At 45.4% G+C, this 25,874-nt stretch overlaps 1 protein-coding gene across 1 annotated transcript; it reads right to left on the bottom strand.

Moving 5' to 3' along the window:
* Window positions 1-22,417, bottom strand: TNFRSF8 (TNF receptor superfamily member 8; the record flags this gene model as incomplete). Its single annotated transcript, XM_084274749.1, has 11 exons — window positions 1-333; window positions 1,743-1,950; window positions 4,661-4,686; window positions 5,844-5,891; window positions 6,431-6,541; window positions 6,774-7,051; window positions 7,485-7,578; window positions 7,680-7,835; window positions 8,242-8,367; window positions 11,810-11,900; window positions 22,346-22,417. The coding sequence occupies 11 exons, from the start codon at window positions 22,415-22,417 to the stop codon at window positions 89-91; spliced, it is 1,455 nt and encodes a 484-aa protein (XP_084130875.1). The 3' UTR covers window positions 1-88.
* Between the last annotated feature and the right edge of the window lie 3,457 nt (window positions 22,418-25,874).

The raw sequence follows: 25,874 nt of genomic DNA on the forward strand, positions 1-25,874 counted from the left end.
CACTATGTGTTCACCTCCCTTGTCATGGATTCAGGCTTAGTGTCACACTGGACGTTTCTGTAGCTTCACACACCTTCCCAGTGGGTTCTCACTTCTCAGTGGCAGTGGTGGGGTGACGAAATTCCTTTCCCTCCTCTTCCACTGGAACCATTACGTCATTCCCTGGAAAAGACTCTGTTTCCTGCTCAGGGTAGTGCATCCCCATTTCCTCTTCCACGCTCTCCTGGGCATCCTCGTTACTTTCACAGGCTCTAGCAGCACAGTTCTTGCCACTGGGCACTTCTGAAATGGACCCCACGATAACAGTGTCGGCCTTCATGATGTATATTTTTTCTGAGGAAGGAAGAAATACTGCTGAGTGTCGTTCCCAATCGCTGCTGACACTAGAGATGCTTTCTAGTCACACACAAGTTTCATTTGAGCCTCAGTTTTTCCTTCCCCCACCCCCTCTTCTTGTTCTAATCAGAGACATGCAGATGAAGCCCATCACTGTGAAAACACAGAGGTTGCTAACCCATGAAAGCTTGTGGAATTGACAGGTTATAAGTTGTCTGGTTCATTGTTTATTGACTTTTAATTTTGCAGTCAAGTCACTGAAGCTATGAAGTGATAAGGGCAGCCTGCACATTTGATACTACACTGTCTGGGTTAGCACTGCTTTCAAGGGGACTCTCAGCATTTTACATCAAGTACATCTAGCACCCATGTGATGAAGCCACTGTGGACTACAGCAGAAAGACAGATGAGAAAAGGCAGTAAAATATGCACAAGAGTCTCTTAGAAATGGCAGTTAATAAGGATCTGGGGCAGAGATCCAGAGAATCCAAGGATCATGTTTCTGCTGTTTTAAGCAGCAACAATATCAGCATTAAAAGCAGCCTTTGGGCAAGGATCAGCACTGTACAAGAATTCTGAGTAATTATCTGGGGTCCTAAGAGGACCAGCTAAGAAATTAGTTTCTTTCCAGCAGAGAATGAGCTACACAATTTTCTGGGATAGATGAATCTTCCATCCAATTTTTTAACCCTACTCCTTCACAAAGGGTAAATAAGGCCTTAGCTATGGCTTGGGCCTCTATGTTTTATTTAGAAAGATGTTGCAGATCAGACACTGTGGGTTATTGTTCACACCTGCTTGGAGATATTTGGGTATGGTATGTCAAACAATCACATTCATCCCAAGTCCATCACTCACAGAAAAAATGGAAAGGGCATCCAGTAAGAAAAGGGGAGCTCTAGTAGTACCATAACACCCCCCTTGAAATAACCTTAAAATTGGGTTTGGAAACATTGCCAGAATGTCTCATGTAGGCTGTGTCTCAGGCAACCCTTCTGCTGTGAGTAAGCTTCCTTGCCTGACTTTACCTCCTACAATGGTCAGAGACTTTATGGGAACACATGGGAGATGCATCCCAAGCTGTTACTGTGAAACCAAGAGAAGAAAATGATGAGCTGTGCAAAGTATTAACTCTCATTAAATGTTAAAGCATCATTCCCCAGGTGGTGTGTTTTGGGTTCCAAATTTCTTCTGCAAATTTACATCTTCTGGAATGGAAAAGAGGAAGAGCAGCAAAGCATTTTCCCATCAGGTTCAGGACTAAGGCAAATGTGAAAATAAGAAAGTATTGTATTTAAATGTGTGTCAGGGGTTCCAGAGACAGGGGATAGGTTCCCTTATCTTTGTCAGAAGTTCTGGCCATTTAGCAGCACACTAGAAAAGAACCCAAAGAACCCAAAACTCACCAATTCGATTGTTTGTGTGGTCCCTCACTCGAGTATCCACAGGGCAGTCTGGGGCACTCCCACTGCTCTGTGTCACATCAGCCAGGCTCAGGTCAGGACTATAGGATTTTTCTGTGCTGGAGACCAAGTTGTTGTTGTTGGTTTCCAAAGAGGGGGTTGTCTCAGTAGACTCCTCTTCAGGCCCACTGTCAGCAGTCAGCAGGAGCTTCTGCCAACACAAAGTAGAGAGCAGAAGTGGAGTGAATGTAAGAACAGGCCTGGGAAGATTGCAGTAGGTCTACAGAATTCTTATGAATATGATGTACTGCATGGCACTGCTGCCACAGGGAGTAAACAATTCCAAAGCACCTGCCTGACAGAGCAACTCATGTCTCTCTGAGCTGGGTTCCTGCATCACTTATGGACATATTTGAAAATAGTTTTTCTAAGCTAAATTCACAGATTTTTTCTGGTGCCCCAATACAAGAAAGATGTGGGACTGGTGGAAGGGTCAGAGGAGCCACGGAGATGATCAGAGGGCTGGAGCAGCTGCCCTACGAAGAGAGGCTGAGGGAGCTGGGCTGGTTCAGCCTGGAGAAGAGAAGGCTGTGGGGGGACCTCATTGCAGCCTTCCAGTCCCTGAAGGGAGCAGAGGAACAGGAGGGGAATCAGCTTGTTAAAGGGCAGAGACTGGCAGGACAAGGGGGATGGAGTGAAACTGAAGGGGGGAAGGTTTAGATTAGATATTAGGGGGAAGTTCTTTCCAGAGAGAGTGGTGAGGGGCTGGAACAGGCTGCCCAGAGAGGGGGTGGGTGCCCCGTCCCTGTGGGTGTTCAGGGCCAGGTTGGATGGGGCCCTGGGCAACCTTGTGTAGCTCCAGGCCTGGAGGTTGGTGTCCCTGCCTGTGGCAGAGGGGTTGGACCTCTGTGATCCTTGGGGTCCCTTCCAACCCAGACCAGTCTGGGATTCTATATCATTTTCCCTGACCTTTAGAAGACTGTACCTCACTTCCACTGAAATCCAGTTTCCTGGATCTGCTGGCATGCCTTGATAATTTCCACTTCCTTGACTGCAATTTAGATGCTGATGAAACTTTGTCAATCCATCTGTTTGTCAGTTTGACTCTTTACCACAAGTCTTTTTGTGTCCATTTGTTGTGTAGCAGAGTCTGCTATCCTGTAGCACAGCAGCAGCTGCATTCTGGGGGGGGGGGGCTGAAGCCCAGTGTAACATCAGTAAGATAGATGCTGGAGGTATGAATTTTAAGGGATTTGCTCTGAAAGTACTTAAATAATATATTTTTCATATTTAGCTGTGAGATAAGTATCAGAGGACAAACCTGTGCAGATGTGTAGTCATATGGTGAGAGTGTCAAACAGTCAAAACTGAAAATATATGGTTTAACTTCCTCTTAGATTTTGCAAAGACCTACCAGGCTCCTATGGAAGAACTGAACAAGCCAGAGGTTGGATTTCAAAATGCAATAGCCTCAGCAGAGCCCCAGGTAGGAGAAACAAGCTCAGAGTGGCTATTATGTGAAGAACTAATTACAAACAGTCCTTTAAGCAAGGAGCCAGAACCTGAGAGAGGCTAAAGGTTCTGCATCACAAATTTCTGAATGTTGCTGGCTCTGTGTCTGCTTCCATGGTTGGAAAAGAGACAAAAACCCAAGGCACCACAGTAAGATCTTGAACTGTGCAGTTTAAAACTGTTGGTTTTGTCTGACTCGCTATGAAAGGAAGAGTGGAAGCTCCCCACAGCTCAGGAATTAGCAATGACACTGTAATTATGGTAGCTGGTTGCAACCACATTTATCAGAATCAGTATCTTGTATGTGTGCAGATGTACAGCCATTAAAAGCAAATTGATTTTAGAAAAAAAAACAGCTAGAGAGTGTTTTAGCAGATTTGGCTATTTAAAGGTAATAAATCTAAGGAACTAAGACAACTCAGAGGATGAAAATTGCAATAATTTCAGTGGAAGTGGGGCAACCAAACAGACCTGTGATGAAAAGAAGACTAAGGGGGGACCTGATTAATGTTTATCACTATCTGAAGGATGGGATGCAGGGGGCAATGGGCAGCCCCTTTGCAGTGTCTGTGGGGACAGGACAAGGGGCAATGGCTGCAAGTTGGAGCACAGGGAGTTCCACAGCAACCTGGGGAAGAACTTTTCCCCAGTGAGGGTGAGGGAGCCCTGGGACAGGCTGCCCAGGGGGTGTGTAGTCTCCATCTCTGGAGAGATTCCAGCCCCATCTGGACGCCGCCCTGTGCAATCTGAGCTGGGGAGCTGCTTTGGCAGGGGGTTGGACCCCATGAGCTCTCCAGGTCCCTTCCAACCCCTGGGATTCTGGGATTTCAGCAGCTGAGGAACTGCTTTCTGTTTTTACCATATTCACTGATACTTGTCTTGTTCATCTGCAAACTGCACTGTTAAACCAGGACCTGGCCCTGATGGAAAGTCTTCCAGGCAAACTATATCCACTGCATCCCCATCCTGCAGTGGATGCCAAATCCTACAGACAGGGGAGATGACATGGAGGGAGACAAAAGAAGAGTACAAGCCCCACTTGTGAGACTGGAGCAGTAAGACAAACTGGGACTGACAGACAGTGTTCTCCCAGAAAGTAGAAAAGGCACATTCATCCTGTGATTGTGGATCTTGGTCCACAGAAGGCAACATGAATGGCATTAGCCCAAACCAAATACTCCCTTCACAAGCACAATTGGCCTCATCACATTATTTAACATCACATTAAGCACAGCCCAAGACATGAAAGTTGCAAGCCCTAGTACATGTCATCACTACACCTCCAGGGTCACCTGTTGTAGAGGAAAGTCTGAAAAGAAGACTTGCACTCTATAGCAAGCCATTTAAAAATACAATCATTTACACTGGAGTGGAAAGTGATCTGGTTTGGAATCCTTGTTTACACTTACTTCACAATTCTTCACTAGATCAGAACCTGCAATGGAAAGAGGAAAAAATATCAGAAGAAAATTCACAGTAATCACAAGAACATTAATGTTTGCTCTGAAAGGTCACCTAGCCATGTCCTCAACTACTCTGCTGCCCAACCCACCTGCATTCTGCTTTCTTTGCTGCCAGGGGCACACTTCCATGACATGGCTGAGGTGAACCAGCAGCACGTTGCTGCTCAGACTGTGAGGTCCTGCCCTCCCCAGAGCGCTCTGTGTCCCTCTCTATGACTGTCCCCACACCCCCACCCAGTATTCATCCAATGAAATGATGAACTGATGAAACTTTCTAGGTGAGCAGAAGACAGGCTTATAAATTTTTTTTTAAAAAACAAGATAAAAAAAGGTTAATAAGTTTGTGCTGAATTAACAACCTGGATCAGTTCATTGTGCAGATTAAGGGGATGGGATTTTACACAAGGATAAAGGAAGGGAACACTGAAAAGAGAGGTGGGAAGAAGGGAGTGTACAGCATTCTTCTGCTGTATCATGTAGCTAGACAGGCTCAGGCCCACTACCTAACATCTCACTGGCAAGCAGCAGTCTTTATTTTCGATGTATGAGCTGTGCAGTGCTGCACAGGAACAGCTCTCACTGTGTAAGGGAACTGAGAGGAAGCAAAAATTCCATTTTGAGAAAATTACGCTGCACACAAGTGGTGTTGAATCATATCACTGAATGAAAGAGTAGAAAAAGCTCTGATGTGTGCTGATCTCACACAAGAGAGTCGGTCAGGCAATGGAATTGGAAGTACTCAGTGGGGATTAGTTAATTGGGCACAATGTGTGTTCTCTAGGGGATCTGTACAGGTTGCTGTGGCTAACACCCATTTTTTGGGAATAGACTCCCACATTTGAGGTCCCAGAAGTTAACTGGGCATCCCTCCAGTCAGGCCTCCCCACACTGACACACCACCCAGCTGCCAGGCAAGTGGGGAGAAGGTGCCACCTGGTGGCTTGTGACACCCAGCACAGGGCAGACAGCAGCACTGGCCTTGAGCACAGCAGCAGAGACAGCTGGCAGGAGAAACTCCCACGCCTTAAATTAAAATTCCACAAAATAAAGCTCCATGCTAAAACTATCCACTTAATCCACTTATTCTTTAGCCACATGGATTACAGGCCCTGGTGCATCAGTCACTCACCTTGAGCTGTGAGCCTGGATTTGTGGGGGAGGACGGGACACAGATGTGCTGCTAAAAGAAACCATTCATTTAACAGAACTCATGAGGGAATGCACAGGCTCTAACAGCTCTACTACACCCACAGGGCTACAACCAACCTACAAGGCACACATCCTGCTTTCTATAAAAGGGGGAATGTAGTTCTGCAGGCACACACCACATGTAAATCTAGGCAAGGCTACAGAGTCAGTATCAGTAAAAAAGCACTCCTCCTCTCATGCTCAAAGTCCAGCCCTACTGTAGGAACCAAGAAATACTCACAAAACTCAAAAAAATTAATATTAGTGCCTGTGCTGAAAGAAGAAACTACTGCATATGCTTTCCCCACCCAGCTTGTACTATCTTCCTCCACAAATTCCCAGCCCTTTCAGTCTGTCTCATGTTCTCTGACAGGCTGCATGAGCAGTGCCTTATCTGTCCCATCTTCACCAGGCAGAAGTAAACATTCTCTTCCCCAGTGACCAAAATTTTTGGGCTATTTGAGTTCCCCCTTGGCATATACTTGCAGATAAAGCAGCATGTTATGTGTTACAGCCTTAAAAACTCACGCTTTCCTTTGAGGATGAACATCCGCTTCTTGCAAACCTTCCACTTCCAAAATAACAGCATGCCCACAAGCAGCACTATGGCAGAGAGAATCACTCCCCAGAGAACTACACCTATAGCACAGAAAGGGGAAGGGAGCACAGGAAAGGCTAAGAAAAGGTATGGGGACAACCATTAGTACATCTGTGTGTTTGGGCTTAGACCTACGGACATAATTCCACAAGTCATAAGGGGTTTGCAGGAAGCTCCCACCAAAAAACCAAAGCATTTACTTTAATCAATTATTATTATTAAAGCAATGCTTTAATCTAGCATTAAAGCACACTAGAGCCTTATCTTTGTTACCTCCTGTTGTTGTCTCCCCCTTGGCTGAGGTGGGAAAAGTACCAGGCAGAACCTTCTTCTCTGGAGTTGAACTGGGATTTTCAGTTGTGGCACTTAGAAGGACACTAGTAATGGTCACCAGGTTCTCCTCAAGCCTCCTTAGCCCAGAGTTATTTGTTTCATTGCTGAATCTCATGGACAATGTGCTTGGGGTGAGGTAGGTTGGCAATGCATCACCACAAACCTGATCGTGTGTAGCGTTTCCTTGGCTTACTGCTAATTTGTTCAAGGCAGCACAGCTAGGCAATGGGAGAGAACAGTGCATCAGGACTAGAGGAAACTGTTACTGTGCAAGAGTATTTTCATGTGACAAACATCCCTTCTGTCATTTTGTACCACCTGGATTTATTGCTTTCAGTTAAAAAGTCATTAATCATCTTCTCACCCCTGTGGCATTAATTCTTGGCCTGGAAGCAAACCTGATACTTACACGTGTCTGTAACCCCACTGTACCCAGTACACTACAAATGAGGCAAGAGGGATTCCTCCCTCCCTCCCTTCCACTGTAGAGAGCTGTGTAACAGGTACAGAGAGGCAACTCTGCCCACAGGCCCAAAGCCATCCCACTGCCTCTAGGATAAACCTGTATCCTTCACACCAGAAGTGACAGATGTCCCTTCTTGTCCTGATTAACTTTAATCACTTGGTCACTTTAAAGGCCTATGCACTTACTTTGTGTGAGGCTTGCAGATGTCAGTGCTGGAGTTTTGATCAGAGAAGGTCCCAGAAGGACACTCTTCACAGGTAACATCATTTGTTGAGGTGCCTGAATAAAAATACTGACTGAGGACCAGCAAACCAGGGTGTGTCATGTCCAGGGCCATGGGCAAGCCAGGAGAGGTAAGCTGGACATGCAGGAATTCCTACCTCTGACTTTGACCCCAAAGCCAGGCTTGCAAACAGTGTGCTGCTGGCATCGTATGCAGGTGTTCACAACAGGGAGGAGGCAGAACAGCCCCGGGCGGCACTCACACACCCGGCTGGAGTTGAAGGAGCAGGGCTCCTTCTCCACAAGGTCAGATTCTGTGGGGAAGAAACAGGTGTGGTAACAAAGGATCAACCTGCAAGGAGAAGGCAAAGCAAGGGCCACAGCTGAGCAATACCAGCTCAAAGGCTCAGGAAGCAGAACAGGCTGCTGGCACTCTTTGTAATGGCAACTTAAGCCATGAAAATTTGGAGAAGCCTGGAGACAGAGGCTTCTGATGTAAGGCAGAAAGCAGAAAGCCAACTTGGATCAGAATTTATAGGCAGTCCCAGGTCACATAGGAAGGGATACTGGTTACATACAAGGCAGCAATCTGCTCTCCAAATCAGTAACCAAGGATGGTGAATTTTGCTGGTGGAAATTCTAAATGAATAGAATATAAATAAAGTATAAATAAAATACAGATGGAGAATGTAACTGAGACACACATAAGGGAAAGCAAACCTTCTGTGCACGATACACAGGCGTCACACTGGGGTTTTTGGGATTCTTTGTTCACATATTGTTCAGGTCCACATCTCATACAGTCTTCATCTGGGTCACTAGGACATGCTTTCTTTTTAACATAGCCTGGAGAAAGAAAGACAAAACATGCAGGGTACCAGTTCCCAATCCCAGGAGACAATGTTCCAAACTGTTCCTGGATCTTTACCTGTTCAACATTCTACCACAGGCTTCTCTTTGTACCTGTCATTTGGTTCCTGGGGCATATTTTGCCTTCCCTGCTGAAGGGATCTCAGCTGCCCCATCCCAGCAACACCATGCACAGCGTTACTGCAGTCACTGGCATGGGCTGCTGCAGAGCAGGCACATGGCAAGTCATTCCCTGACAGAAAAGACTGCCAAGGCTGCAGTGAGGGCAATATTGTCCTGCTATTGCTATATTCCCAGGCTTTCATGTTTTCTTCTTGATTATAGCTACCTAAAGCATCACTTTTCCTTTCAAATGCTGCCAGAGCTGTCTGGGTGCACATGGATTCGTGCAGGGACAGCCCCATCTCCTGTGTTCAGGATGGGAGGTTACCAGATGGTACTTCCTGAGCTGTGCCCCCCATGGGGCAGGTTTGCAGGGGGTTGCTTTCTGAGTAGCTCCACTAGTTTTACAGTTCCCTGACAGTTGTGAGATGGTTGCATTTTCCACTTTTTTTTCCTTTAAACAAATCAGATCAGATGTGTCTGTCCTTCTGATGCTGGATGTGTGTGCCATGTGCTTCCAGCTCACCTGGAGTCACTGCTCACAGTTGGGAAGCACACTGCCCTGGATCTCACAGTGTGTGTGAAGTCGAGCAGCTGGCTGAACTCCACCACCACTGGAGGTCTCTGCCAAACTTAAGCCGTTCCTGATTCCATGCCTGGTAACCATTTTCTAGTGACTCACTTTTAAAAGCCATGGGCAATAATGAGCTAGGAGTTTGGGAGAGGCTGGGACAGAAGCATTCCTGATGTTTCAGCTCCTGAGGCAACAGATGAGGCATTCTACCACTGACCATAACATCAAAGAAGTGAGAAGGTGCACTGGTCACCTGTGACCTTTGTTGCCTTGAAGGATGTGGGATAACTACCAGAGTATAAGAAATAGCAGCAGTTGCAGAAGCAAAAGGAAAAACTAAAGCAGTAACATAATGAATGTTTCATAGGTGGAAAACAGGAGAAAAGCACATCTCTGTTTCTGCATCCACCCCATACCATGCAATCACAGAGTTAACCACAGGGATGGGGAACCCAACAGGGAAATAACTCACCTCCTATGTATTTTGACAAGCAGGATGTAGGGGTGCAGGTAAAACCTGCTGTGTTGTATTGAGCCCACTAAATACCACCAGACAAGCCTGAGGCACATCACTCCTACATCCTCAAAACTACTTGTCTGACACTATTCTTTTCAAGGTGGGGGCTGATTGTTGACTCTCAAGCTGTACACGTGTGTGCCTCCATGGGTGGTTTTTTCCCTTCCTCCCCCAATGGCCTAAAAGCTCCAAATTCAGTTATTTGAGATTTCCTCTACACATGGAAATAGGGTTGGGGGGGATGCATCCCCCAGGTGTGGTAGCTTTGAAGTTTGCCTAATTGTCTTCTGGTGCTGTGTTCATAGCTCAACAGCCAGATAAAGGCCTGAGCAGTAAGAACACCAGCTGCAATCACCTGTACAGAAAACCCCACTGAAAGTAAGGTGATGAAATGCTTTTCTTTTATGAGTAGGTGCTTCACTCAGTGCTGAGGCTTTGCTGTTAACTGAGGGTGGGAAATCAAGTGCTGGACTGCAGCACTGTCTCATGGGGCTGGATATCTGATTTAGAGACTAAACTAAAAAAAAAACCCTCAAAACCCAGTCAAACAAAAAAGGTAAAAAAAAAAACCCAACCCATAAACAGAACAAACAGAAGAGAAATGGAATACCAACTCCTGCCTAACTTGAGCTGGTCTAGCACATGCCATTATTGGCCATGAAAGTCTCTGTTCCTTCCCCTGACAGGAAGGAAAGAATTTGCTCTGTGATGACAGAAAGAAAATATTCTTTCTGGTATCCCAGGTATGAAGTCTCATTTCACCTGCACGAGAACTAAGTACACAAGAAGGGACGTGGCAATTATAGAACTTGATTAGAATGATCTTTTGAGGTTTGGTTTGAAGTTTATTTTGAAATTGAATTTGAAATTAACTTTGAAACAGGGAATGGCTCTGTGGGCCAGTGAGCTCAGATTGAAAGCTGTACATCTGTGGGCTGAAGCACCAAGGCAGGTAAAGCCAGGCTGCATGGAGTTTGAGTTCATCCACTTTGATGAAATGGAATTTTAGAAAAGCTCCTCTTTCTTTGCAGTGAGCTGAGGTAGGAGCAGGTAGAAACAGGTTACTGCTTATAGTGGAAGTAGTGAAAGATTAACATGAAAAAGGATTCTTACAAGTTTCTGTTGTGAAAGAGGCCATGGAGGATGTGAAGAGCTGCCCAAGACTGACATGAGGATGTGGTAACAAGTGAGTTTCAAAAATGAGCAGAGGTGAAATGACTGAGACTGGTGGCTCACTGCAGCCAGATGTAAATTAGGTCTCTGCTTTTCACAGGACCTCACTATGACATCTGTCATCCTGGGAGCTTTTGCAGAGTGTGCTTTTGAAGGAGAAAAGGGCTTTTCTTGGGACTAGCTCTCAGTCTCATCCCCACCCCTTTTCCAGGACCTGTTTCTCCATCCCCTGGTCTTGCTTACTTAGACAGCTTTTGAACAATTCTGGTGGTGTGGCCAGCAGTACAAGATGTCTCAGTGGGAACCCCAAAATAACTGCATGCAAATGCTGGCAGCCAAGCACTAACCCCCATTATTAGAGCACAAACAAATGTCAAAAATTTCCTGTAAAAAAAGTAGTTTAAAAAAAGTAAAGCAAACGTTTCTATACAAAGCTCGATGCTGGTGAAGTACCACAAAATGCCCCACTCGCTGAGGGGGTTTTTGGCCAATAGAGGGAGTTTCAGACATTTCCAGAGCTCTTGTCTCATCAAGGTGTTTCCTGCTTCTGACGTCATGTGCCTCTGAGTCATAACCAGCTTCCGCAAGGTTCACTGTGTCCCCTGACAAGGGGCTGTTCCCTTTCTTATGTGAGACACTTTCTAAACTGTTTTGATGAGGAGGATGATGACATGTTTTCCACATCTTCATTCTGATCAGAAACTCATTTAGCCTAATTTCACTGCGCAATTTCACACCCCGAGGTGAGCTGAAATGACTTCTCAGACCTGCCTACTTCCAGCCACTCCAGACTGTCAAGTCAACAGATTAAAACAAAAAACCACATTAAAAATTCTAGCAAAGTGTCTTGTTTGCAGTTTACAGGTTGTCTGCACCCAGGCTGAGCAGGAGCAGCGCAGCACAGAACAAGGTCACATCTGGATCCACACTACTGATTCATGAAATGTCTCTTTTCTTCAGGGACCAAATGCAATCCCTCCAATACACACAGCTCCTGCTACCTCTGTGAGAAAGGCTCTGTGTTCATTTAACTGAGTTATAAATGTACTGACCTGCTGGGCACTGGTAACAGCAGCTTTGTGAAGTTTCATCGTAGAACCAATTCTTAAGTGTATCGCAGGAACGAGGTGAGGTGAGTGATGTCTAGAAAAGGCAACAGACAAAAGCCACAATCAGAAAACACTCAGTTCTGGCTTAGGGCAGAGCCTGGCATCTGTCTCAAGGGATGGTAGATGCAGATGGTAAGAAAAGCCTACAGCTTTTTGAAAGCTCAAGTATCCCTAAAGCAACTGAACTGCTGTGCCCATGTGCTGAAGGGAGGATTGGGATGTTCAGTGTGTTCAGCAGTAACTCAATATGCATCTTCTATCTGAACGCCATTTAAACACAGGGATGCAATAGTGTAGCCCAACCTCTGTATCAAGCATTTCAGTGCTCTGAAACTCCTTGTTTCATACAATAAAAAAGGTGGTGACACTGCCCTCCAAAAATACTTCTCAGCCCATGACCCAATAGCTGTTGGAACCCAGCTGCAGGAACACTCAGAGCACTAGGGAACACTTGTCTATTAGCCTGACAACTCCTTTAGAAATCTTGTAGCAGTTGGCAAGCAATAATAATTTTTAAAAGCCTAAAAATCACTGTCCTGAAATGATCCCAAGTTAATTTGAGATAAGGATTTTTTAGAAAATGTAAAAATAATAATAATTAAAAAAGAATGCCTACCATCTGTAACAGATTCTCAGTTCTGTGTGCACTGGAGTAAGAGGTGGTGTCACAGTCAGCATCATCTAAACCTACCTAGGTCAGCTCTAACCCACAAAGATAATTCTTCCTTGCAACAAACAAAGACACAAGGACACCCTTATTTGAATAACTAATCCCACTTCTGTTGTGAGTGAAGGTTTTCAGGAACAACCTTTGCTTTGACTACATAGCTGATACTTGTTTAGTTAAAAAAAAAACCCAAAACCCCACACAATAGTTCAAATATTAGCTTAGAAAATGAGACTCAGCTGTGATTTGTATTAAGCAGCACAAAATAAGACCTCATTTTTGTGTGGCAGAGCCACCATGCTCTGGGAAATTACAGCACTAGGGTTTTCTGATGAGAAAATCTGATTTCTTAATTTGGCATCTCCCTTAATAATCCCCTAAAAAATGTTATCTGAATTTCATTTTCAGTATTTGCTTGAAGGTATAAATGGCTTTTTTTTTTTTTTTTTTCTTGCAAAGACTCAACAAGTAGATTCCCCGGAGATTTTCCCACATGATACTGGTGGAGCAGTTGAGTGTTTCACAAAACCTGCATCTCACTTTCCGCAGCTGAATTTCCCATTGGCCTTTGAAATAATACCCACTGGCTCCTGCTGCCTTTGCATGCAGTGCAGAATCTCACCACCTGATCTCACAGCCACACTCTCCTGTTTATACTTCTCCTGTTTATTACACTTTTTTTTTCTTTTCACCATAAAACACCCAAGTTATTTAACTTGGTTACATCAGAAAACAAGAACTTTCAGCGGAGGAGGAAATTAACACAAGGACAAGAAATAGAAGCATATTGAAACCATTAAATTTCATCAAGCTCCAGTAATAGAACTGAGAAATCCTGCCTGACACATTTCTGCACTAACCACTGGGCCTCCCTACGAGGCATTTCTGCTGGCTTGCTGTGCAGAGACAACAGCAGATGCTCAGCCTGACTCAAATCAAGTTTACAAACGTGCACCCTGCCTTTTTCTTTTCTGAAAAGGAAGCCCCAGACTGTAGGAGAAGGAAGTGGAATCTCCTTGCATCTGGATGGAGAAGCACCCTGGTTAGTCAGCCACTCCGAGCCTACACTGAACAACAGGAAATGACACAAGGCCAAACACCAGGCAAAGGGTCGTTCAGGAGTCACGTCAGTGATGTGAAGTGAATTATCTGGTTTTGTAAAGTGAATTAAAGAACCAACAGCATCCTGGGTGCTGCTAAGTCATCCTGGATTTGTTTCTCTGATGTGGGAAGTAACCACAGGCACCTGCTCGTCTCTTCCTGGCTCTGCCCATCCAGTGCTGCTGCCAGTAATGGTGAAGCAGGGTGAGAACACAATTCCTGAATTATTTATGCAGCTTGTAGCTTTTTTAATTGTCTCTTTCAGGGTTAAACTAAAGGAACCTCTTCTCAGTGTCTGTGGAGACATGACAAGGGGCAGTGGCTGCAAGTTGGAGCACAGGAAGTTCCACAGCAACCTGGGGAAGAACTTTTCCCCAGTGAGGGTGAGGGAGCCCTGGGACAGGCTGCCCAGGGGGTGTGGAGTCTCCATCTCTGGAGAGATTCCAGCCCCGTCTGGACGCCGCCCTGTGCAATATGAGCTGGGGAGCTGCTTTGGCAGGGGGTTGGACCCCATGAGCTCTCCAGGTCCCTTCTAACCCCTGGGATTCTCTGATGCTGTGAACAGTGGCTGTGGTGTGAGGGCAGGGCCGCTGTGTAAAAAGTTACCTTGTCTAAAATAGTGAAACCACGACTTTAGGATTAGAACCTCCTCTTGGTTACAGCAATGAAAATTCTGGTTATGAATTAGACACGATGCCAGTGCTGCAGGCAGCAATATTACACCAATTCTGAAACTACACAGAGACCAGAGCACACGGTATTGTTTAGTTTCCACGAGAGGGCACCGACATACAGCTGCACAGCACCCGGCACCCACAGCCTCACAACGCTGCTTTCCAGTACCCAGCTAAGAGGATGGGTCTTTTTTCCCCCCCTACTAAATCCTAAAGCTGTTTGATTCCTACCAATACAATGATGTAAACTTCTAGTCTTAAACTAAGCAGAAAGGTTGGCCCCTTTGCGAGGCCTGACTATGAACTGATTCCCTGTGTCTTTAGCACGTCAGGCTTAAAAAAAATCAAAATATAGTATCAAAACTGGCAGTGTAGAAAGGCAAATGTCACTAAAAATACATGGGCTCTGCCTCTCAACTTATGCAAGGCATTTTCTAAGCTAAATTTCAAGTTTTCATGCATCTGGAATAAAGAAATCTTGCAGCGTCAACCCCCCTCCCCCCCAAAAAAAAAACCTTCCATGAGCTTTTGGGGAGAGTGAAACAAATTGGTGCCCAAAAGCAAAGAACAGGCCTTGAAGAAACGGCCCAAGTGAAGGGCTAACGTTGCAAAATGTCTTAAGCCTTCCACAAAACCATGGTACCAAGGAGATTTCTGCAGAGGTTTGATGAGGCTGATGTGGGGAAAAGGATGAAGGCTCATCGGTCACCAAGGAGAGTGTCCTGGTGGATGAGAAACTTAACATGAGCCAGCAGTGGCTCTGGCAGCTCACAAGGCCAATGGGATCCTGGGCTCCATCAGCAAAGGGGTGGCAGCAGGGACAGGGAGGGGATTGTCCCTCTCTGCTCTGCCCTGGGGAGGCCCCAGCTGGAGTCCTGTGGCCAGAGCTGGGGCCCCAGGACAAGAAAGATGTGGGACTGGTGGAGAGGGGTCAGAGGAGCCACAGAGATGCTCAGAGGGCTGGAGCAGCTCCCCTATGGAGAGAGGCTGAGGGAGCTGGGCTGGGTCAGCCTGGAGAAGAGAAGGCTGTGGGGGGACCTCATTGCAGCCTCCCAGTCCCTGAAGGGAGCAGAGAAACAGGAGGGGAATCAGCTTGTTAAAGGGCAGAGACTGGCAGGACAAGGGGGATGGAGTGAAGCTGAAGGAGGGGAGGGTGAGATGAGATATTGGGGGAAGTTCTTTGCAGAGAGAGTGGTGAGGGGCTGGAACAGGCTGCCCAGAGAGGGGGTGGGTGCCCCATCCCTGGGGGTGCTCAAGGCCAGGTTGGATGGGGCCCTGGGCAACCTTGTGTAGCTCCAGGCCTGGAGGTTGGTGTCCCTGCCTGTGGCAGGGGGGTTGGAGCTCTGTGATCCTTGGGGTCCCTTCCAACCCAGACCATTCTATGATTCTGTGATTCTATGACTTTCTCTTCTTGCCTACGTGCAGGAGTATCAGAGTGATGTTAACTAAAACAAAAGGTACCCAGCCAACGCGGTGACGTGAAACAGGAACAGAATGTGCATTACCAGTGGGCAGCAACAGGCCCCAACTGAGGTAATTTATTCCCTCAATGACTGAACGTGTGAATTACCTCAGTTTCACCACCTGCAACTACTCTTCCCACATGTAAATACCACCTCCAACTTCTCATCTGTAATTAGGGAAATTAGGGTGCAAGTTTACAATAAAATTTGGGTTGTTTGACCTTTCATTCTTTATGAGCTCGGTGCTTCTCGTTAGGACGAGCTTGCCGGAAGCAAATCACCATGAAACACTGGGAACTGGAGACTGCAGATGGTCCAGTCCCACCACTTTCAAGACTCAGTCCTTCTGGAAAGATACTTTATGCACCTTCATGATTTGCCTATCGTTTTAGAATCATAGAATCATAGAATGGTCTGAGTTGGAAGGGACCCCAAGGATCATAGAGCTCCAACCCCCCTGCCACATCTCTGTGTACAAGACAAGAAGACTCCATGCCATTTGTTTAGGTTTTGTTGCTCCTTAGCTGTTGGCTGCTCCTTTTAAATGGCAGAAATCTAGACATCAACCATCACATCCATCCAAATTTGGAGGAACTGAAAAATACTTAACATGCAGCTTTGTCTTGCTGCTCCTGGACAGAAGGATGACTGAGCGCTGGAGTTACAAAATATTTACATGCTGATTAAACTATACTGTGAAAAGGCAAAAATAATTAATGATTCAGTGGCCTGACCAGAAAAAAAAACATTCAATTTCCACAGAATTATGGAAGCAATATATGTGCATAACTTCTCAGAAACAAAGGCCGTTGAACCGATGTGTTTATATCTGATAGCAATTTACCAGTTCTACACAGTCATACCCCACTCCAACTGCAGCTGGACCACAAGCTGCATTTCTAATCCTCACCTGGGAAATAGCAAAATGACTTGGGTGAACTCCAACAGGCTGAGTAGTCCACTGATGAGCTCAGATGTCTAGTGAGAGGTGTCCCTGGCCGTGGCAGGGGGTTTGGAACTTGATGATCTTTAAGGTCCCTCCCAACCCAAAGCATTCTGCGATTCTGTGATGACCTCCAGGCTCAACCCTGCACAAACCCACAGCAGTGTAACAGTGAGGCCACCACAATGCTGAGGACAAGAAAAGTCTCGGTAGCTTCAAGGCTGATGGTTCCATTCCTGGCTTTGTCATTGCTCAGCTGTAGATATGTCACTTTAAAGTCCTTGCTGTGCTGGGTCCAATGTCTATCTACAGTTATGGGTATTTCTGTGGTGGTAGCATCACCAGGGAGCACTTGTAGGGGATAAAGAATATACTGTCCTTCCAGTATATTCAGATTTGCTTGCTTTTACCAAATCTTGTCCAAACTGTGGCCAGTGGTGCTGTAAGCCCTTCTTATCCTGACAACACTCCCAGTTCAATTGTTAAGGAGAAGACAACTGTTGTCAAGACAGGTCAGCCTGCTACAGCAGAATTCAGTTTGCATTCTCCCCAGCTGTTCCAGAGAAACATAAAAGCATGTTTCCATTCAGAACCTTGGCTAAGCAGTTTGCTCAGGAGGACATCACTTGCTGTCTGTAATCTAAACAGGCAGGGGAAAAGCTAGTTGTCTTCTAACACTGTAGCTACAAAGGAATCTGGTGACAGCAAAGAATGATCCTGTTTAGATGAGGGAAATTCTAAGAAAAATTCCCACCAGCAGTACCAGCATTGATCTCCCCAGCACAGAAACATCTGCTTTGAGCTGTAGAGAACTGTTTTGGGCTGTGTTACCAACAGCTACAACTGTGAGAGCCTGCGACACGCTGGGTTTCTGGTACGGCAACTGGGGCGATGGTAGCCAGCTGTGGAAGCTTTTGAAGAAGGCATCTCTCTTCCCAAGCTTCATCAGAACACCTCAAAGAAAGGAAGGAATCACAAGGGCAATAACTGCCAAATCTGGAAACCTCCTTTAGTGCTGGGGTCAGACTAGAGGATCTCTCTCTTCTGTGAATTTAGAAAGTGGCACTTCATCATATGAGAGCTTCTGGAGAACACAGCAGGAGGGAAGAGCACATGTGGTCTTACTGCTCTCCTTGCCAACAAAAATCACAGAATTTGACATTTCTAAAATATTTTGTGGCTGTGAGTGCTTGGGCAAACCCAAGCATTATAAACCACTGAAGGAGACACATAAGGTTTAACTGCAGAATAGCAAAACCCTGGGACCATTATCCCATTTGTTGGCATGAACTTCAGTGAAAGGATCCTTCTTTAACAGTGGAAATTTAGCTCTGTCTGAGAAAAAAAGGATGAACTTAATTATTTTCACTCAGGATTGTGTGAATATCACTAATAAAACTTTTCCAGAGCAAAACCAGTTTATTTAAATTAAGTCTCTTCATCAGGCAGAAGCTGAAAGTTAAGGTTTGACTTAGCAGGTCCTGGCTGCTCATGAAATGAAAAGAGGGGATGAAGCAAAGGAGAAAAACAAAAGTTTCATCCAAACCTCAACACTATCACCTTCTTACAAAAAAAGCATCAGCTGTGAGTGTTGCAGTGGGGTGGGAGGTTCATCTTGATTCCATGGTGCCTTTGTGCCCACAAAACAGAAAGCACTAAGGAATTCTCTGTGTCACCCAGTTTGCTTATAGAAATTGCTAATTATCCAGTGAGAGAAGGAGCACTTCATCATTCCTGCCCCTTACTGCTCCTTCTGGAGGGAAGGATTTGTGTGGGGGAACTGTCTTTTGCCCCACTCCCTCCTCCTCTTCCTGGAATGGCTAGAAACACTGAAGAGTGTGCCAAAAGTCACGCTCGGCAGCAAACAGCCTGTGACTTTGCTTCAGCAAGGAAATCTCCAGCAAGTTTTACTCAGTAAACTCTCCACACCTCTCCAAGGAATAGAATGAAATGCAGTAACCTCAAATTCCTGATGATTAACATTCCAAGTATTTTTCTCTTTCATCCTTTGAATGTCCCTCCTCCTTAGCCATGCATGTCCGATTCTCGGGACAGAAACAGAACTCAGGTTCTGTCAGGGAAATTCAAAATTCTAGCACAATTTTGCTTTTAAAGGCATTATTTCCTAGTGCTGCCTGAAGAGAAGCTGTCCATTTCCTTGTCCCCTCTCCAAAAGATAACCCAGTCTCAATGAAGAAATACCAGCTTTACCCCAATGACACACAGTATTGCCCAGTAGTATTTAGCTCTCTTCATTAATATGAATTACAAAACAAAAACTCTGACTCTGAGGAAACTCTGAGTGGGTCAGTACTAAGAACAGAGATGAGCACAGTGGGAACCTGTGGCTGTTACAGCTATGCTAATCATGTGGCTCTTCACCATCCAGAGGTACCATCCCACTTCCCCTCTCATGCCTAGACTCACTTTTCCTTCCCCTCTAACTCCTTGATCATTAAAGACAGATCAATCATGTTTCCAGAGCATGACTCAGTTCCAGGAGTTCGTTTGACTGAAAACTCTGCTTTCAGAATGTGTGAAGTTGCTTTTCAGGGGTCAGTGCACTGAAACTACTCGTCCTGCGGCTGCACCGCCGCTCGCTGCGCTGCTCAGTGCGGCCTCCCCTCCCTGTCTCAGGTCTCTGCTGACGGGCACAGCTGAAAGGGAAACCTCACAGGCTTTATTTCAGCATCTGCACGCTGGGTGAGAATTGATTTGAGCTGGATTTGACAGGAGGACACAAGGCAGAGTCAGTGCCAGCAGCAGAACCACAGATCGATACCTAAACTCACAAGAGGGTAAACCAGCCTGGAGAGCGATTGTCAGTGAGCACAGAGCTGGCTGCTCCCCAGTCAACCTGTCCATGTTTATCAACATCTTTTAACAAGCCACAAATCTACATCAGACTAGTAATTTATCAATGTCTTCAGTTTGGGATGCAGGGGGAAATGGGCAGCCCCTTTTCAGTGTCTGTGGGGACAGGACAAGGGGCAGTGGCTGCAAGTTGGAGCACAGGAAGTTCCACAGCAACCTGGGGAAGAACTTTTCCCTAGTGAGGGTGAGGGAGCCCTGGGACAGGCTGCCCAGGGGGTGTGGAGTCTCCATCTCTGGAGAGATTCCAGCCCCGTCTGGACGCCGCCCTGTGCAATATGAGCTGGGGAGCTGCTTTGGCAGGGGGTTGGACCCCATGAGCTCTCCAGGTCCCTTCCAACCCCTGGGATTCTGGGATTCTGTGATTCTAATTTGTATCTGGTTTTGCTCTAATAGAAGGAGTTCTCCAGCTGGACTCAGTGTATTGCTCAGCTGGAGGGAGACAGAGGCTGTGTTTCACTATTTCTTCCTTCAAATATTGGGGTTTGATTGAGCAGGAACTGGAATACATCTCCTGAAAGAAAAGACCACGATTCACATCCTCTTGATCCTGCTCTCTAACAGGATGGGCAGGGATGCCTTGGCTTAGTGCTTTCATTGAGCTACCAATCCAACCATCTTTATCTCTTATTTTTTTTTAAAGCACTGATGATCAGGGCCCAATTAAATAAAGCAAATCTATTTGATAGAAAAGCACTTGGGTTTTTCAGTGCTTGCTTCTGAGAATTTGTTTTAGAAAACAGGCTTTTTTTTCTACATCTTCTCACTTTCCTTGTACCTACAAGCACATTTGCTATTCCGATTTAAATAACGGCAATCGTAGAGATAGGGTGCTGAATTCAGTGGGCTACTCTGCAATTCAGTCAGGACAAGGTTTGACTCATTTATTTATGGTCTTTTGAGCTCATAGAGAAATAGTGATGGTGAGGCAGAGTAAGAAATCAGCTTGCTACAAATGAGCTGTAAGTCAGGAAGAAAGCATATTACGGTAAAAAAAAAACCTTCTACCAGCATTGGCTATTCTAGAACTGAGTAATACTGTAGCAAAACAGTTGACTCCCTTTCAACCTTCTATCCAAATTCTGAAAGTACAAAAGAAGCTGATAATCTAAGGCTGAAAGCAGCCACACTCCATCTGCTTTGTAGGAAAGACATTATGAACACGGGAGAGAGAGGCGGGTGTGAAACCAAACAGAACCCAGCCTGGGGATTCAAAGGAGGTGGAATATGGTTTAAAATATGACCAATAAGCTGTGGCTTGCTCACAGCAAACAGCGTTGCTTGTACTCCAGGAGCAGTAAAAGCAAGCATTGCTGTGAGGAAGGCAAGAGAGCAAGTGAAAAGCCAGCTGCTTATCCCAGCAAGGTCTACAACTCTGTGTAACTCATGATTTTTCAGTGAGTCCCAATGATGACAGTAAGTATCAGAAACTCAAATTTCCTCTCTGTCCCTTTCATTTTGTGATCAAAACACCAGAAGTGGTGTCAAATAGCAAGAATACCATCTTTTGTCTAACCCCTTTCTCCTAAAGCAGTTTGCATTCAGCAGACCAGACAATCTTATCTGAACACACTCCTGAGCATTCCTCAGATGCACAAGGACTTCTACTCCAAGAGAAGAACAATGCTTGTCTATACTTCAGGAAAGAGACAGACAGATAACCAGGGTGAAGCAGAGCAAACTTGCAATGTGGGAGGGGGATTTACACCTAAAGACACAAGGGCAAACTCCTACTCTTACCAAAAGAGCCAGGAGGATCTTTTGCAAATGTCTATGAAGAGGACGCAGAGACTTGGTTATTTTCAAAGATCAAATCAAAGTCAGTTTCCTGTAAAAAGGTTTCCTGACCACACAAGTTATTAATTATTATCATTTACACAGACAGGTGTCTTAGGCTACTGTAAGCTCAAATTTTCACTGCAAGGGAAAAGAGCCAGCTCCAGGATCCAACACACCATGGCATTACTCACCTACTTGACTTCACCTGGGCAAAGAGCCTCTGCAACTGACCTTTTTCTCTTTTATTTTGCCTGTGCATGCATAAGCAGCAGTTAGGGAAATCACCTGGATTTATGCCAGGTGCTGAAGGCTCCTTGCCATGTGACCCACTGGGGAGGAAGGGGTAAGTGGTGACAGGGGGTGCGAATCAAACCCACAAGAGGTGATACGATCAGAGCGAGGAGCTAACGTGCATCTACAGCATCAGCTGCGTGTGACTAGTGGGCTATGTCTATTTTAAGTCCATTTGATGGTGAAATAATAGCCCATTCATGAGGAAGTCACTGTCAGAAGGGTGGGTGGTTGTAAGAGGGGAAGATATTATGTTGTTTTGTTTGACTCGCAGCAGCAGAGCCAGCGGAAGCCCTCGGAACCAAGCTCTGCGCCTGCCACAGAGCACCTGGCCATGCAGGCACTCACCCAAACAAACAACCCCAGTCCCTCACCCCTGCACCTGGAGGGTGTAACATTAGCAATGCCAAAATAGATGCAGCTCACAGCTCCGACCCCCTGTTCCTGCTGGCAACTAGCAATGTCTAAGTAGATGCAGCTCACAGCTCCTACCCCCCTGCTCCTGCTTGCAAAGTTCCCCTCTCCTGGCTGCTCTGCTTTACACCTTTATCACCCTGTGATGCACAAAGCCTGTTTCTGGGGATGCCCACTACCCAGCACCCCAGCCATGAGGCCCAAGATGCCCCCACACACCTCCCCAGGCTCCTCAGTCCTGAGGGCCTGCAGGATCCTGGTGCCACCCTGCCTTACCTGCGGAGCTGTCTGGATATCCTTGAGAAGAAGCAGGAGCCACAGTCCTAGTGCCAGGCTGCAGGCAGCCATCTGCAGAGGTGTTAAATCTCCCCAGCTCCCAGCATGGCAGGTTAGACAGTCAGGTTGCTCCTCCTGGAGTCTGAGATCCTCCCAGGGTCTGATCCAGTCTTGCTCCGTGTCTGTTCATTCAGTCCAGAGCCATTCCAGCTGTTCAAGACAAGCAGGAGAAAGACTTTGAGACTCAAGCAAGCTGAGACAACAATTCAGAAGGAAGGGGGGAGGGGGGGAGGGGGCTGCCCAAAAAAGAAAAGTAAAAAAAAAAAGAACAAAACAAAAACCGCGTCAATCACCAGTCCCAGAGCTGCTGTCGGGTTTCTGTGAGTCGTTTGCACACATCAAGGTTGTCACCCGAGGTGCACGGCTGGCTGTGCAGAAACACAGGCTCCTGAGTCATCTAGGCAGCTCTCAGAGCAGTTCACCACCCCAAAGCCTTAGCCAGGCAGGAGTCCAAGCCCTGCCCCGTTCATCTGCCACACTCTGAAAAGTTGCAACCAAATCTCAAGAGAGTTCCCAGTAAGAAACACTCATTTTTTTAGTAGAGTCATTTTACTCCTGTTTGGACGAGAGTGTGAAAACTCATAACTAGCCAGGGTGACTCCACAAAGGTTTAGACTTTACAGATTGCCATTTAAACACCAACATACCGCAGAGCATCCTCTTGAGAATCCTTCTCTCTCCTCCAATCCCACTTGAAATCAATTCCTGTTGCTGACAATCCTCCCTTGGATTGCTACTCATCATTTCACCCACTTTCATTTGTTACTCTGGGTAATGGCTTTTGGCTCTGGTGCCTGGAAAGATTTCAGTTCATTTAAGGTATTATGAAGCTTTCTTATCTGCCCTAAAAGTTTTGTCAAAAGTAAAAGTTAGCCACTTCAAAAAAAGGGCAGACTGCCTCGAAAACCTCTCTGAGGTGCTCAGGAAAGGAACGAGAATTTGAATTCTCACACCCATGGTTTTTTACTTCTCACCCTTATCAGCAAAAAGAAATGAGAAAAGATTGAAATCAGGTGATTTATTATTTTATTAAACACCCACAGATTCCTCACTGCTATCACAACAGAGGACCGAAGATAAGAGCATGCCAAAAGGACCCTGGGATAATGTTGATGCCTTCTTTAATTCCCAGCTGGAACTCTTCTCTTTTTAACAAACTACCTCAATTTCTTTGTCCAGAATACTGTCTTCTAAAACCCACATATTTTCAGAACACTGCATACATGTATTTGACACATAAACCTTACCACCTTTCTTCACTGCCAGCTTACTTCTCAGTTTCCAAGCTAAGCTATAAAAGCTGGCTGCAGTAGGTATGCCTTTAAGGTCTAGGGGCAAGTAAGTATTTAAATGTCCAAATAGTACATTCTTGGTTTCCCTAATTAAAATAATGAGCTAGTAGTGGCTGCCTTAATCTTGTGTAATTATATGCCCTTAGGCAATTCTACCAGTTCATGGGTGCAGCTTCAAATGACATCGGTGTCAGGACAGCTGATGAGCTCAGTTTGTTTTTTTTTTGTCCCTTCCTTTTTGTTTGTCTGATCAGCTCCTATCTAAGCTGAATGTCTGAGTGTGAAAACTTTCCCAGGAAGTGTAATGGGGAGTTTTCTGCCCTGTTTTCCACAAAAAAAATAGGCCTGAAATGAGCATACCGAGCATTTTGTGTGTGTGTGTGTATATGTCTGTTAGTTCCTTTTTAATCAAGGTTGTCAATAACTTTTTAACCATTGGCTCACTTCAATCTTATTTGTCTGAGGATGCAACATCATCAAGTTTTACAGAGCTTCATGGAATAGGATGACTTGGATAAAGAGGGAGGAATCTAGGAACACTCCCACTGAGGGAAAGGCTGTGGTGAGAGACCAGCGTTAAGATCCCATCTCACACATTCAAAAATGAAACCAGGCTTCCCAACTGCCATCCCTCTTAAAACTTACTCTTCTTAACTTAATTCTTGATTGACCCAGATGTTTAAAAGGATGGGAAGTGGAAAGTGCTTACTGTGGCTGCTGGCTTTTCAAAAGGCCTATTACATCACACAATGCTCTTGCAAATCTGCAATGGCAGTAACAGCAAGGAGAAGGGTGAAGAGGTGGTCTTCAATAGGAATGTTCAAATCTGCATTCCATTTTAACCAAATGAATTTATTTCAGCCTTTGTGTGCTCTGAGTTCAAATACAATGAAAGGGGCTTTCCAAAAGGAGCCCTGTCAGTAACTGGAATAAGCACCTCCGTTTTGTAACAAACCCACGCTACTGTTCTCTAAATGTTGCCCATATTTCCTAGAAAATAATAGCCTATGTTAACATGAAAGAAAAAAAAAGAAAGCAGAACAAACAGGAGCAAACAAACAACCCCTGTGTCTCTGCTCCTCGATCACAGGACAACGGCTTTCAGGGAAAAAAAGGGGAAAGCCACGATGAGCACGCTATTATTATTTATAATGATACATCTGCCTCTAACATCTGTATCTCCTTTTGGTTTAGGGGTTAAAGGACAAGTTAATGTCCAAAGACAAGTCTGGGTGGCTTTTTCTATTTTAATTCATCTAGTTAATGCTGTGCTTAGCTAACGCTGGGTAACTTTTACACAGGGTATGTGATTTGCGCTCATCCTCTCTGCATGTTGCATGGAGTTGAGGTGGGTGGGAGAGGGTTCTGTAAGTCAGCAATTATGTAAATACCTGGAGCAAAAGAATGCAGAGACCCAGCCAAGCCACGAGGGAAAGAATCTTTTACTACCTGCCCAACACAGCCCTTCAGCACTGTCTGCTCATCGTGCTGTTAACAGCGGCAGCCTAGTAAAAAAATGTAGTAGAATACTACAGAAGCAGCATTGTTCCCCACATGCTCAAGCAAAAGTACTCATGGCATTTTCTGATTTTGAAGTGGCTGATTTTATCTCATATTGCACCTTTAGCTTGTTTCCTTGTGTTGTTTAATATCTATGTTCAGCTAATAAATAGAGCTGTCTCGGTGAGAAAAAAAACCACCAAGAGCGGTGTAATCTCTAAACATCCCTCAAACAGATAAATGAGACCACTGAATTGAAAAGGATACATATTAAAATAACCTTGTCTAAAATCTGTATTTCAGTGTCTGTCACTGTTGCTATTTAGAGCAGTGCAGTACACTGATGATAATCACTGAACTGCTAATTAACTCGACGAAACAACAGCAGACCCTAAAAGTTCACCGAGTCTCAGCAATACCAGAGGTGGTGCTTGCTGGGATGAGTGCTACATGCTGTAGGGGGGACAAATGAAGTTGGAATCCTTAACAACTTAAAAAAAAGAAAAATGAAAGCATTTACTGTAAGAAAACCCAAATAATCTCATGGTTAAAGGAAGGAAAATACGTTGTCACCAAGGATGACCTTCTTGACACGTCTCTTCAGCCATTCATGCATTTGAGCCACTGGAGAGTTCTCTCCCTGGGGATCTTGGACAGTGGCACTATGGTAACAACAC

Source organism: Gallinula chloropus, assembly GCF_964237585.1.
Source record: "Gallinula chloropus genome assembly, chromosome: 23".
NCBI classification, from domain to species: domain Eukaryota; kingdom Metazoa; phylum Chordata; class Aves; order Gruiformes; family Rallidae; genus Gallinula; species Gallinula chloropus.